The sequence below is a fragment of the Mchenga conophoros genome, linkage group LG23, assembly GCF_057382185.1.
Source record: "Mchenga conophoros isolate Kocher_MC1m ecotype Shallow Benthic linkage group LG23, M_conophoros_male_GT1.1, whole genome shotgun sequence".
NCBI lineage: Eukaryota > Metazoa > Chordata > Actinopteri > Cichliformes > Cichlidae > Mchenga > Mchenga conophoros.
In genome coordinates, this window is record NC_140547.1 from 38970158 (window position 1) to 38984947 (window position 14790).

At 43.3% G+C, this 14790-nt stretch overlaps 1 protein-coding gene and 1 long non-coding RNA gene across 3 annotated transcripts in view; one reads left to right on the forward strand and one right to left on the reverse strand.

The window, feature by feature from the left end:
• The window catches only part of LOC146547783 (lysine-specific demethylase 6A-like), a 35207-nt gene extending 33693 nt beyond the window's left edge, over positions 1-1514 (forward strand). For both annotated transcript variants that reach the window (XM_085265402.1, XM_085265403.1), the window contains one exon: positions 84-1514. In XM_085265402.1, coding sequence (XP_085121528.1) covers positions 84-113 — 30 coding nt within the window. In that variant the 3' untranslated portion in view covers positions 114-1514. The remainder of the gene's footprint in view (positions 1-83) is intronic.
• On the reverse strand, positions 1446-13913 carry LOC146547784 (uncharacterized). Its single transcript, XR_014890794.1, has 2 exons — positions 13454-13913; positions 1446-4583 (listed from the first exon to the last, which is right to left on the reverse strand). It is a non-coding gene; the product is annotated as an uncharacterized LOC146547784 (long non-coding RNA).
• Between the last annotated feature and the right edge of the window lie 877 nt (positions 13914-14790).

Consider the following 14790-nt stretch of genomic DNA (forward strand, 5'->3'; position numbering starts at 1 on the left):
CAGCAGTGGCGGGAACTCACTGCAGAGGATTTGAACTTGAGGAATAATCGCTCTGTACCATCTCTCCTTCTCTCTCTGCGCAGGCCCCTCCTCTTCATTCATCTTCGTCTTGACATTAGGCGACTCTTCTTCTGCTGTGGAGCCATGAAGCCCATTTACAGGAACTTGTACTGAGATCTAAAAAAACTGAAAGAACAAACATACACGGACCATTTCTGATATTCAGGAAAGCCAAGGCCGACTCTACCCGACCCCCTCATCACCACCACCACCACCCACCCTCTCTGCCGCCCCTTCTGTATGGCTGGTCTCCATAGCGACGGCTGGAGGCTGAGGCGGCGGAGCGTGTCTGTCTATGCAACCCCTGTACAAAGAGCCCGGCGGAGGGCCTTCCACAAGAGGGCGCCACACCGAGCTCCATAACGGGACTCTTGTTTTCTCTCTTTCCCTCCTCCTCCTGTTCTCCGCCTTGCCAGGCCACCCACCCACCTCTCCTCCCTCCCCACTCCTCCTCTAGAGACAATGGCTCAGCCCTGTTTTAATTGAGGACTTAATCAGATGATCGGGAACAGGGAGGGGAAGGTGGGGTGGGGGGCGGGGACAAGGGGCAGGGGTGTTTTGTAGATACTTGTTAACTCTCCCAACTGGCAACACCACCCGTAAAAGACTACTGACTTGACAACCCGTCTTTCTCTCTCTTTGTTTCTTTCTCCTTGTTTTCTATTCCGATGACTGGGTGATTTTTTTTTTCTTTTTTTTCTTTTTGTGGAGGGGGGTAGAACTTCCCCCTCCAAAAAAAAAATTTCTTCAGTCCACCCTCCTCCTTCTTCTCCCCCTTTAAGGAGCACTAGCCTAACTGGTCTTTTTCTATGGTAGATAGTAACTTTAAGAGTTTGGAAAAGCAGAATCCTCCCTACCTGACCCCCACCCACCAAAAAAATAAAATTAAAAAAATTTGTAATGTGAAGAATTTAGGTGAATTTAGGTTCTCCCCCCTCTCCCCCCCCCCCCCTTTTTTTTTTTCTTTTGTTCACAGCTTTTATGTATTTTATCTTCGTCTCATTCTTTTCAAAGCTTTGATGTTTTTGTTTCTTAGGTTTAACAAAAAAATAAACAAAAAAAATAGGGAAAAAAACTTACTAGCCAAGTCACAAAGAAAATGGGTTGCACATAGACTTATGGAATTAAGTTTAATTTGTGATTTTGTTTTGTTTGTTTTTTGTTTTATGTTTCTAATCTTGATGTAAATTTACACTATTTATAAATACATATTTATTGCTTGAAAATATTTGTTGATGGAATGCTGTTATTTTTTCCAGAGTACCTGCCATTAAATTTGAAGGAGTTTTGTCATTTTAACACGACTCCTTTTACATTTTATATATATATAAATATAAATATATATATATATAAATAAATTGCTTAGCAAGCGTTGTACAGAAACGGACATTTAAAATTGTTTTATTGTTTGAAGAATGTTTTATGATGAGTCAATAAACACAAAGTTGACAAATTATCTGCAGTTTTCTTGTTTTGTTTTTTGTTTTTGTTGTTTTTTGGCTTCCTGGAACATACAAAGCACATTCGTATACATTCAGTAGGAGTAAAAATACATGAAACAATGCAGGTGTTGGGTGGAGGCCTGAAACCCAGCAGACAATGTAGCTGTAGACTGACACACACAGATTCCTACACTGTATGCCAGGTTCAGAACTTAACCAGGTTCTCAGAATTTCTCTTACTTTTATTCGAGAAACAAACTCTACAGTCCCCGCATGGCCTCGGATCAACTCCGCCTGAGGCTTTTTTCCACCCAGTGGGTGGTTATTCGAGACACTTCTTAGAAATTTAAAAGGTGCGTAGTAGAGGAGATCACAGGAAAAGGGTGTAAGCTACACAGAAAACTCAAACAGGAAATAATACACTAATCCTGCTGATAAGGAATTTCAAATGCCAGTGGGAAAAAAAAGAAGAAGAGCAAAATATATTAAAAATCACCTAAAGATTGTATTCAGAATAAGGCGGCTGTCAGCAGAGACCCAGTAGCCAGATGTAGCTGCTGCCAGCCCCACAGGATCTACACTGACTACTGAGCAACCGCTGGGTGCCCTGCGGCTCTGCAGCTCCGTCTGGAGCCAAAACTGGAGCCACTGTTCAGCCGAGAGAGGAAATGATGAGGAGGGGAAACGACTTCAAGCTGCTTCAGACTGCTGCGGATGTAATGCAGGTGAGGATGTGGATACAGTTTGTAATGACATAGTCACACGCCAATAAATTAAAAAAACAAGAGAAAACACTTTTTTTTTTTTTTTTAACATAGTGCTCCAACACAAAGTCCTTGAAAATGAGAGGTACATACACTTGAACATGCTCATTTTACATAGAAGCAGAGCCACTAACAATGCTGCAACAGGCAGACACCCTTTTCCCGCTTGCACCTTCACCCTGCCAATTTCCTCTGTTGACAACGTGCAAAAAGGTTGTTTGCAGGAGTCTATTTTCCACATAAGATCCTTTGGTAGTGCAACAACCCTTTTTACACTCCCTGCAACAGCGAGGAAGTCGTTTTTGGTGTTCGTGTCTTCCGATGTGTTTTAATTTAACCGAGCCACTGTGGGTAAATCACTGAAAACGTCCCAGACCACTTAGTCTCTTTTCTCCTGTACAGACTTGTTTCATTGTCTAATCTTTTTTTTTTTTCTTAATTACTTGATCATATTGGATGTTATATAACCACCAGTGACATGGAAAAGTGTGTATTCCCTGGCTGATTGGCAGTGGTTCCTGGAGGTTGCTGGCTATTGCTGGGCAATATTGGTTGCAAAGAAGGTGCTGCACCAAAAACCTCCCAGTGATAGCCACGGTCACTGGAGTTTTTCCGACTTTTGTCTGCACATACTGGCTAACTATTAGCCTGAGCGGTAGAAAAACTCAAAAAAGCAAGATGCAAACTGAAAATGCAGAAGGTCTGCCAACTTTTACTTTGAAGGCAGACGGTCTTCATTTAAGGTTTTTGTTGCACCTTTTTTTCACACTTCTGCTACAGGTTGGAGAGCAGCTGGCCAGTGTTTGTAAGTCCATCACTTCCATTCAAACTATGACTGCCTTAATGTGCTAGGGGCCAGAGCAGTCACAAGCTTTTGCCAAACAGCTGGGGAATACACATTGTTTTCTAGCGACCGTTGGTCTGTAGGCCTGCGTTACTGGGGACTTTAGCAATCAATTTCCCAGCGACTGCTGTAAAGTTTGCTTTGCAACTGTAGGTTGCCAGATGGTCACTGACTGGTCTCTAGACCTGAGTGACCGGGGCCTGATTCACTATATTCTAAAGTGAGTATTGACTGTCAAACGTGCAAACTGTCTAGCGCAAAAATTCATAGTTCCCTTTAGGATGAATCCTATAGATTTGACATTTCATCAAGCAGCAGCATTTCCTATTTAGCAAGTTCTACTTTACATGGTAAATTATTGACATCTTTATAACGTCCTTCATGTTGAAATCTACTAAAGGAAGTCAGTACCTATTGACTTCTATTTTACAATGCCCAACTGTACAGAAGAAATTAACGTGTTTATACCTTGGGACAAAAGCACTTTTGGAAGTTTTTGCTAATTTTTGACTGACAGGTGGAAGCCGGTGATAGATAGTATAAAAGATGGATGTAGCCACTGTGATGCCAGGTACTGGTTTCTAAAGTCCCGCGTTGAAGCCTCAAGATGAGTATTTTTACCGTCTCCATCTTGTGGCGAAACGGGATGGGACTCGCTGTGAAACTGCTTGCTTATTGGCTAACAAATCTCAATCTCTTAGCAAATGAGCACAGCCTGAATAAAACTCAATTCTGAAATGCAAAATACGATCTAAGCATCAAAGTGTTTAGAGGTCACATCAGCAGAAATTAATTGCTACATGTAGCTGTAGCTGCTAGTTCTATGCTAGGCTTCACTTTAGTTAATCTGCATCAAAACTGGGCCTCTTAACCTGTTTGGGCCGTTGATGCTTTTTTATATATTGTTAAATTCTGCTAACAGACCATCCACGAAGCTGGCTCTAGTGTTGGTGGGTGAAATTCTAGCTCTTTATTAGTCTGTTACTTAGTACTGATTAGCAGTTTTATAGATATATTTTGCTAACTTAGCACTCCATCTTCTTATCTTATTTTCATTACTGCTAGGTACACAAAAATGAAATGGTGTCAGCCTTGAAGCTAAAGTTGAACCTTCGAAAAGGGGTTTCACAAACCAGTGAATGACATCACAGCAGATACGTCTGTATTTTAAATATTGAACGCATGTTAGCATTTGGCTATAGGGGTTGCTGTGTCTGAAAGAACAATGGTTCAGGTACATGTGGGAAAAGAGTTAAAGTTCCTTCTTTGTCTCGCTTTTTTTTTTTTTTTTTTTTTTGCTTTTTAAGCAGCACACAGTTCCTCTGCACCCACGCTGAAAACAAGATGGCCGACTGAGCCCGCTCAGACTGGTTGTCGGTGTCCATCTTGACTGCCACAGATGGACACTGGAAGACTTCACGCCTCCTTTTCTCTGGAGAGTCGACTCTTCTGTTTGACAGTCTGACAGGAGGCCTGGAAATAAAAAAAGATGTCTGGGTGAGAACGGCAACCATGGCAAGAGGACAGTTTTATACTATTGTTTGTTTCATACTCAAACAACGGCAAATATTTAAAGCAGCAGCAGGCAAAAAGTGGTGCTTATACGTGCTGTATGTATTTTGGACAGTGTAGTACAGTGTGCCTCTCTGAAACATTTTCACTCGACACCCACAAACTATTATTCTGGCGGAGGCGCACAGGAACAAAACCAAGTGTGGGCTGAAATTCGTGATTCTAGGAAACAAGATGCCAGCTGTAATGTCAGTTAAGAAGACGGAGACTTCCTGTTGGCTGTTTGACACGACGAGGGAGGAAATGTCAGTTTTGTGCTACAAGGTTAAAATTAAAAAGTGTAGGGGGAGGAAAGGGTGTGGGGGGCTGAGGGTTTTTCTTTTTTACTCTACTTCGCCTCCATTCATCCTTCTGCTCCCCCCCCCCCCCCCCCGCCCCCCCCACACACACTTTTCCTTAACATATGGTATGGTTAAGTACACTAAACTGTAACTATTCGCTCTCATTTCCCTATATATACTACCCTACAGGAATTCCACATAGCCTGGACCACCAACCAACCCCCTCAACCCACCCCCTGCTAGTGGTCCTCAAATCCTGCCTACCTAACAATGTCTCCCTGTGTCACAGCAGGGGATAAAGAAAGCGGGAGAGATTTAAATTAGCGGAGTGATCGATATCCCCTCCGTCCCTACCCCTTCCCACTCCCACCCTGTTTTACCTTCCTCTCTGCCCTCTCTGGCATTTCCGCTTTAGTGAGAAACAGACAGGTGGCCCTGACTGCTAATTTTAAACAGGCCGATTGTCTGCTTGTGTTTCCCACAGCTATGTATAGATGCCAGCAATAAACCAAGTAGGTCAGTGTGTGACAGACACACACACACACACACACACACACACACACACACAAACAGGGCCCCGACCTCTAAAAATGTGTGACTTGTCCATTCATCCACTCCCACTTCTGTTGCAAAATTATCCTTCCTGATTGGCTGTCGTTGTCAGCCAATGGCAGAGCTTCCTGCTGCCCATTCATAAAACCCAGGGTCATTGAAGATAATGTGGTATGAAGGCATGTGCGAAGGAGGAGAAGCAAGCCCACTTTTTTTTTTTTTTGAACTTTAGCGTCATGGAGTGCAACCACGTTTTTGATGTGAGAGCTTGACGTTACTTAAATGCAGATTACAGAAAAACAACAAAGCAGGTTTAGTAAATGCGAGCTCGATCTGGAAACAGTGCAAGCGGCGAGTAGATTTGAAATTTGTGCAGCTCTGTGTCAAATTCAGACCTCTAAATGAAAAATGGCCGACTGCAGCCTTGACACAAAAGCATCACATTCCTTTCTGTTTAATAAGTAATGAATGGTGGGCCTCTCAGACCCCGATACCCCCCCCCCCCCCCCTTGTTTTCTCAGGTTCTCACTCTCTCAATCCCCTTCCATGCCTCATATTTTACTCAAAAGCTTTTTTTTCACTTTACTTCTTTTCCTTGCTCCTCCTGTTTTTCTGACTTGTTTCATAGTAACCATCCCCTTACCCCCCTCCTGAGAGCTGCACATATATATATAGAAAAGTGTGACTGTGTCAAAGTGACTCACTTTGCGCGCAGCTTAATGTGTGACATCCAAGGCTCATAGCTGTGAGGGGTGAGGGAGCCAGATGAAACATTCCCATTCAATTAAGAGCACCTCATGTTTTAGGCTAATCAGCTGGTAATACTGACTGGAAACTGTTGCTTTTGATATTTGTTTTTTTAAGATCAGGACACTGAGATTTCCTCGCTAAACATTATGAAGATTAATCTCTTTGATTTGTGTCCTGTCTGCCGGAGGTTTCTTCCTGTTAAAAGGGAGTTTTTCCTTCCCTCTGTCGCCAAAGTGCTTGCTCTAAGGGAGTTGTCTGATTATTGGGGTTTACTCTGTTTTATTGTAGGGTCCCTGCAATATAAGCGACTTGAGGCGACTGGTGTTGTGATTTGTGGTTATATAAAAAAAACTGAAATGAAGTGAACTGCAAGAACCCACAAGAACTGCAAAAATCTGTATAGACCTCAGAGTTTCACGACTGCCCATGAATCTGTTTGCACACAAAACCCCCCAAATATTTGCAGGAATATTGGGTTACCATAGTGAGTTGGCACTTGGAAGTAGCAGGTTTGCAGGTCCTGTTTAAAGGGATCTTTTTGGGGGTGAACGTCACGCCAAATGGCACTCAAAGCACTGTAAGAAATCCGGTGTGTATTTCCAGAAATATGGACGTAGTGATTCAAACAAATTTAGCTTGGTGTGAGCAGTTTCATCCCCCAACCAAAAGTAGCAGCTAGCTGACATTGCAGCTCAGCTGAGAAGGGAAGTGGGGGACGCCATTCATGTTTCTTTCCGGTTAGGATCCCTGGTTTGAGACTGGGAGGAGATCGTTAGTGTCCCCTTATTCAACTTATCCCGAGCCCAGCTAAACGGGAGGGTTGTGTCAGTGAGTGTATCCTGTGTAAAACAAAACAAAACAAAAATCTGTGCCAAGCCAAACACGCAGATCCATCTGCTGTGAAAGTGAGCACCTGAAAGTACCCCACATTCATAAGGCATCTTACATCAACACTTTCTATATGGATAAACTCATTTTGTGGTGAAATGTCCCTTTAGCACTATTTCAAATTAAACTGCCTGCAGATAAATAGCAGCCATGTACATGATTACTCTTAACTCTTATATCTACTTGATCAAATGTAAAATCAGTGCATGTCAGTGACGACAGACTGATACTGTTATAAAACGCAAGCATGAAAAAAACATAAAATCTTTATGTTCGAAGCCACCGAGATGAAACGTAAACCGTGGCCTCCATCAAATGAAGAGATGCGAGGCATGTTTGTGACGGGCTATCCAAGATAACAAAAAATACCAGGAAAAAAAATCGAGGTGCTACCCATTGCCATGGAAACGGAGAGTAATTAGCACAGAGTGCTGTTCAGAGAAAAGCGGAGAGGAAGAGGGAGCATGATTTTGTCTGTGTGGGATGTTGGCCTGTTTTCAAGAGATGGGGAATGAGAGGAGGATGAGGAGGACATGAAGCAGCCTCCGCGCTGCAGGTTTCAGGTGTCCTTGCAGGCCGGAAAGGGGGGGGGGGGCAAACTTTCACTGCTTAATTTGATTAAGAAATCATCAGTTGGCGTTTTTGGAGGAAAGATCTGGGCAGATTTTCTCACTGCTGCTCTATCCAGCACCCCCCACACCCCCTCCTCCCTTCCTTTCCTGAAGCCTCGCTGCATGTTTATACAGAGACTGCGAGTGGAAAGCTGGGTTCAGCTGTTGATCTGGCTCATGCTGCTTACAGTCCCCCATGTACTACGGATGTGTCTGTCCATCTGTTGGTCATGTGACGTTCAGTCTCACTAATGTGATTTCTGACAAAGAGGGAGCGCGACTTTGTTTCCCAGCGCTGGATATCAAAGGCTGAGCCACCAAAGTCAGCGCACTCCTTGGGCTGGCTGTGTTGACTTTTCAAAGCATGAGTAATGTTTGATATTTAACGTCGACGTCACTGAAACGGCAGGACGTTTTGATGTAGAAAACCATTCTTTTGCATCGAATTTTGAACGTATGTTTAATAGTCGCTTTTAAATCAAGAGTCAGAAATGATGGATTTGAAGTGTGGGAAAGTCTTGGAACGACCCCACTGATAATCCAGGAGCGGTGACGCGTCCTGTCACCGATTGGCCCTGGGCTTCCTCACATCAATCATACCACATGACACATTTCCTTGCATAACCTTCATTACTGAACTTTTATTTATAAAGTTGACTCAGGACGCTGCTGTTTATCCCAAATGTCCCTCAGATTCATGCATTTTCACTCAGTGGCCTGCATTTTCTAGGTTTAGTGCCTTGCTCAAGGACCGTGAGTTGACCCCTTGGGGTTGCAACAGGATTGCCCCCCATGCAGAGCAGCTCTACCAGCCAGCAGCAGCTCTAATCTAAATCTGATCTTTAACTAGACGATGCTTTATAAGTGCATTTCTCATCCAGGTTGGAAAAACACCCACACAGTTGGTACACAATTTACTGCCGTTCTTCAACAACTCCTCAATCACCCTCCTCTCTGCAGCAGCTAATGGCAGCCAGGAGCCCACGAGCGCGTATATGCTAAGAACAATTATGCAGATGTGTGCTAAAACCACTTTGGTGGTATAATCCAACAATCAGTCCATTATAGTAATTGTCGTTAGCGAGTGGGCGATTATGGCTTCGACAGAGACGCTGAAGAACAGCCAGCCAGAGCTCTGCTGGTTTTATGCAAATTTGGCAGGCTCCATTTAATATGTCAGATGTAATGTGGCTGTATTTCTAAAATTCTGACGTTTGAGCCGGCCTCGGAGAGAGTCTGTGTGTGTGTGTGCGAGACCACCTGTGGGTTCGTAGGCAGACGTTAACGGTAAAAGGAAAATTGATTGAAATAATGAACCAGGCCACTTTTCAAAGGGACCGTGTTCGAATTATCAGAAAGGGGAGGGGTCAGATTGGAGGACGGTTATGGATTTTTATTATTTTTATTTTTATTTTTAAGGAGCAAAAGGTCTTTAAACTTCCCAAGTACTGCAGCACAAGTGTAGCTGCTGGAAAACAGTTACATCACATGCTTTTTGCCTACGTCATGACCCGCTACGATGCATGAAGCAGGCAAAAAGCTTGTGATGTAACCCTGCTCATGTCCTGCCCTGCAACTAAATGCAATTTCAAGGTGTTTTATTTGAAATTACAATGTCATTACATTTACCTAAAAATCCTTAAAGGTAGGTCCAATAGAATAAGGTGTTAACAAGCAAAGTTTTTACAAGAAACAAAGTAAGTAGTGTGTAAGTAATTTGAATTTGTACGTAATTTTCTGGTAATTTAGCGGAAAACAAAAAAGTATTTTCCCTCATTTTATATTGTAAATATGCTGTACTTTTTGGGGCACGGGCTGTATGGTAGGGTGACTTGTCCATGCCCATCTTTCTTTTTCTTCGTTATTTAATAATCATTACATTGATGTGCATGAATGATTTTCTATTATTCAGTCGGCCTTTTTATTTCACTCACGCTGTACATTACTTACCTAATTTTCTGTAAAATACCCAGAAGTTGGGCAAGGTTATGACACTTCATAATACGGCCGTCGCCTCCAACAGTACAGCATGCTTGAGATGTTGTTTGTTTTTCTGCTAACTTATGAGGAAATTACGCATTACTTAAAATGACTTAAAGTATAATTACTTGTTTCCTGTAAAAACTTGATTTGTTACCCGACTAACTCTAAGTATTTTAAATAAGTAAATTACATTGTAATTTCAAACAAAATACACTGAAATTCCATTTAATTACAGGTGAATTACACCCTAAGTCATTGGCTGTTTTATGAATTGTTACCTTGTGTCTTTGTGACAGGCTTTCCTATCCAGAAAAGCTACACTGTATCACCAATGTATCCTTTAAGAGGAAACCCTTAAATAAGGCTTGTTACAGCTAGCAAGAACTGAATACGATTTCTCTAAGTGGTCATTTTAAGCCAGGAATTCCCCATAATTTTAAACATATCAGACATTTATCAAACAGAGTTTACCTTAAAGTTAACAAGTTCTCAATGCAATTCTACAAATAAAATCAGGTTTTGTCTTATTAAAAATCTCCAAAGGAGTCATTTTTACACGTTCTCTAAATCATTTGACTCAGCTAAACATCTGAGGTAAACTCATTAACATTATTATTATTATTATTATTATTATTATTATTATTATTATTATCGACATTTAGAGTTCTCCTGCACTCATACGTGCTGAGGTCATCTGACTCGCTTTGTCCAGTTGTAACGCATCAGCTGGGAGCTTAGGGGTGTCATGTGAGGAGGCAGCATGTCAGCAGCAGCAATAATGTGGTTACCGTAAAAAGGAAGGCAAGGAATGTATCCTAAATTCAACCCCGGTCCTCCTCCTCCCTTTCAGTCATGGGTTCTCCGCTGGGTAATCGCATACCAAAAACACAAGAATTTCCCCCTCTCTCCTCTCCAGGCAGGGGCTACCCCCCTCCCTTCCCTCTTTAGTGTAAAGCGTGATGAATTTCACCCGGAACAAACCGGGAACTTTATGTGTTTAAGAGTTTTTTCTTTCTTTTTTGTTTTCTTTCGTTTTTTGTGGTTTGAAATAAACTAAATATAGAGACGAGCATACTTAGTAATAGGAAATGAATAATATGATATATATTTAGTAATACCAAAAATAACTGCAGTCCAAACATGTCATTATTCATATTAACTCAATAGGCGACTTGATTAATTGATAGTAGAATGGCTGAATTATTTTATTTATTAATTAAGCTGTAAAGTAATTTCAAAGCAAACATATAGAATTAACTATATTATAATCTTATTTATAAGCATAAATACGGTATATATAATGTACTGACAGCCAATATGGGAAAGGAAAAAAAATGATATGATATGATATGGGTAAATATTGCGAGTTTGTGCGGCTCTTATTCTGAAACTCGCAACCGGATTTGCGTGCCTTGGTGTCAGAGTTTTGACAGCGGTGGCATCGGTTCTGAGAGCGGCTTTGAGAGCGGTTTCCAAACTGCACTTAATGTGAAAAATAGAGAGAAAACGCCGGGCGCATTCCTGAGACTCAGAGACATCCATGCCCGACCGACACAGACACAACTTGTAGTCTGTGTGTGTGCATGTGCAGGCGTGTGCGCCCGCGCACGAACCGTGCGTCTCTGCGTGGGTGGAGAGCTTGGAGACCACACACTTTGCGCATTGCCCCCCCCCCCCCCCCCCCCATCCCCCCCAACACACACACACTCGCAGGACCGAGTACCACACTTGGCACTCAAAGTAACTAAACATTCAAGTTGACAAAAAGAAAAACACAACTTGAATGTTGAGCAGCACTTAAGATATGTCTTTGGGTTTTTTAAAAAAGTGCGTAAAAATGCCCCTCTGTTTTTTTTTTGTTAACCAAGTGGTGAGACTGAAATGTGCTCCATGGAGAAGCCCCGCATGGCCAAAAGCAGAGCACAGCCGAGGTGATGAGGTGGGCTTTGGTCAGCGTGAGCGTTCACTTGAGGAAACCGGTGTTAAATAATAACAATAAATAACATTAATAACAATAACAACAACAAGAGCACGGTATTGTTTTCACGGTTTCCCGTCCGATCACACTCCGCGTTGCGCAATCTGCATGGATAAAGCTGTGAACGGAATGGTGCCGACAAACGAGAGAGAGAGTGAAAGAAAGTCTATTAAAGTTGCTTTTCTCCAGCACGGGCTGAGGCAGCAGCAGCAACACTAACGGCCGGCGAAAGTTGTTGTGCCTTCCCCGGAGATAGAAAGCGTCGTTATGAAAAGTGGCTCCACTTACCGTGGCTGGCTCTGCTGGCCGCATGTCCCCATGAGAACACTGTGCGTGTGTGCACAAGACGCATGCCGATACTAGCGGTCGGAAGCGCAGCGCGACACGTCAACGCGTGCTGCTTCCCATATCATAAAAGAGGAGGAGGGGTAGTGGTGGTGCTGGGGGGGGGGTCTTCAGCTGCTGCCTTGGTGGTGCACTAACTGGGGTCCGGGGAAGTCTGGGTTTGGGGTCCGATGTAGAAGAATATATATATATATATATATATATATATATATATATATATATATATATATATATATATATTGCGCAACAAGCCACAAGTGGCTGTGGATTAAAGAGTTGCCTTAAATCAATGTCCTTGCCTTAAAGGTTGGTCTCTACATCCACCAGGCTGTTATTGAAGCCGAGCCAGGACTTCTTATGAGAATTTCTGAATTTCAGAGGGGGGGGGGGTTGGAAAGCATGTGACTACCAAGAACTCCAAAGCAGAGTCTTTAGGGAAAAAAATTGTGCATTTACCTCGCACAAGTTGTACAATAAACTAATTTGAAGCCTTCATGAGTGCAGATCTCTGGTGCGTGGTTCTATTATTTTATTTAATTAATTATTTCAATTTCAATTATTGGCCACTTAACAATAGTTCAGCCCATCAGCGGTCAAGAAGCAGACCTAGTGCTTCAGAAATACATATTCACTGACATCCTGTTTTTTACTACGTTTTTCTATTGAACATTTTGGATTAACCCCGCCCCCCCAAAAAAATAAAATCTCAGAATCGTAGATGCAGGTGTGAATGGTGTTCTGTCACCTGATGATTCACTGCTTAATCTCTCATTTTACAAGACTGCAGGCATTGCTAGATCACTTATCCTTCTTATGGGGGAAAAAAAGAGGATCCCTTGTAGACACACATGGGTGACATGTCTCGGGACTGAGTTGCTACAGGACTCGTGGCTCATCCCTTTTGTTTCATGGATAATGTGCCACATGGGCATTTAAGTAACCAGTGCATGCATTTTCAGTCTTTCCTACTGTATGCAGCAGTATATCATTTCATTAACCCCCCTCCCCCCAGCAGAACTCATCTTTACCAAGCCTGTTGGTGATGTTCCCACCCTGCACTCAGCCTGAATGAATCCTGCAGCAGTGATGCCAGTCCGGTGGCACGCTGCTGTTTTTAATTGAAGAGCTAACAAGAGTGAATGGTGTCATCTGCAGAGGAAGGAAGCCTGGGAGATTTGTACTCCTGCTGCTGCTGCTGCTGCTGCACTGTGAAGCCAAACGACTGGCATCTCTCATCTCACACACACACTCTCACTCTCTCTGCAGCAGCGACTCCACACCGAAGCACGGGCAGCGCGAGACACACACAGGCATACAAATGGGCACCCAGGCTGTATGCGCACGTACATCACACTGAGGAACACAGAAACATCAAGCGCTTACCTATGAGCTCCATCCAGACTGTTAAAGCCCGGGGCAACCCCCACCACCCCTCCCCTTCGCTCAGACGCAGTCATCTGCCTCTGTTAGTCTTCTTCTCCTCCTCATCTCTACCTCTTCACTCACTTTCTTCTTCTCCTTCCTATCTATCTCTCTCTCGCTCTCGAGGTGTTCCCCCTGTGCAGCTCTCCTTGGCTGTTTCTCTCTGTCTCTGCTCGCTGCATCCTTCCCTCTCTCTCTCTGCTCTCCACCAGTCTCTACACGGATCTTTTAAGTCTACCAACCTCTTCACTGATCAATGGACAGCCAGCGAAGCAAGCCCTGCTGCCTCCACCTCCCCCAGCTTTGTGCGTGCATGCATGTGTGTGTGTTTGTGTGTGCGTTTCGCTGCAAGGAGAGGAGGCTTCCAACCCACACACCACTCTCCAGAGCTCTCAGCCTCCACACTGCCTCATCAGTTGACCACTCTACACCCCTACGCATCAATTGCGTGCATGTGCGTGTGCACGCCTACACACAGCAGGACCATTAAAAGCTTACATTTTAGTGTCACCTGAAGTAGATTTTTGGTGGTGGCGGTGGGGGAGTGTGTATGTCTTAAGAAGGGCAGTAAGGTATCCTCAGCAAAGAGCTCCGAACACTTGTGACTCATCTCGATTCCCACAGAGCAGCCTTTAATGGGTGCAGATACATCCATCGCTTCCAGAAACCAGGTGGATTTTCAGTTCAAAAGGTACCTGCAGGCCATCTGGGCAATTCTGGTGAGCGGCTAATCTTGTTAGGATGTTCTCAGTGTAACTAAACACAACAGAAATACCCTCATTTGCTCATTTTTTTGAGGAGGGGGTTTGAAAATTTACCCAAGATGCGCAGAGAAAAAAAATCGAAATGTTCCCAATTTCGAAGAGTTTCTAGAATAAAAAAAAAAAAAAAAGTCTGATTTAGGGGGGGAAAGGAAGGCGGCTCAAGCCATTTTTGATATTAAGAGAATCTGAGCAACCTGCACTGCAACAGGGTTATAAATAGTGATCTAAATTCATCCTGCGCTGACTGCCATGTGAGGCGGAGAAGCCATCGGATGAGAATAAATGCAAGTGATCCAGTGGCGGCCTCACGAGGGGGTTAAATCTAATAACAGCAGAGCAATGGCCGGTCAGAGGCCTCAGACTGCTACGCTGTGACCAAGCTCGGAGAAACAGCTGTTCAGAGCTTTAAAAATGATAAAAGAAATATTTGCCTTCTATTACATTTTTGATGTTTCCTGCAACTGCAGCTGCAAATATCAGAACTCTGTAATGAGCAATGATTACATCGTGGCTGAACGAGCAAGGAATGCTGAC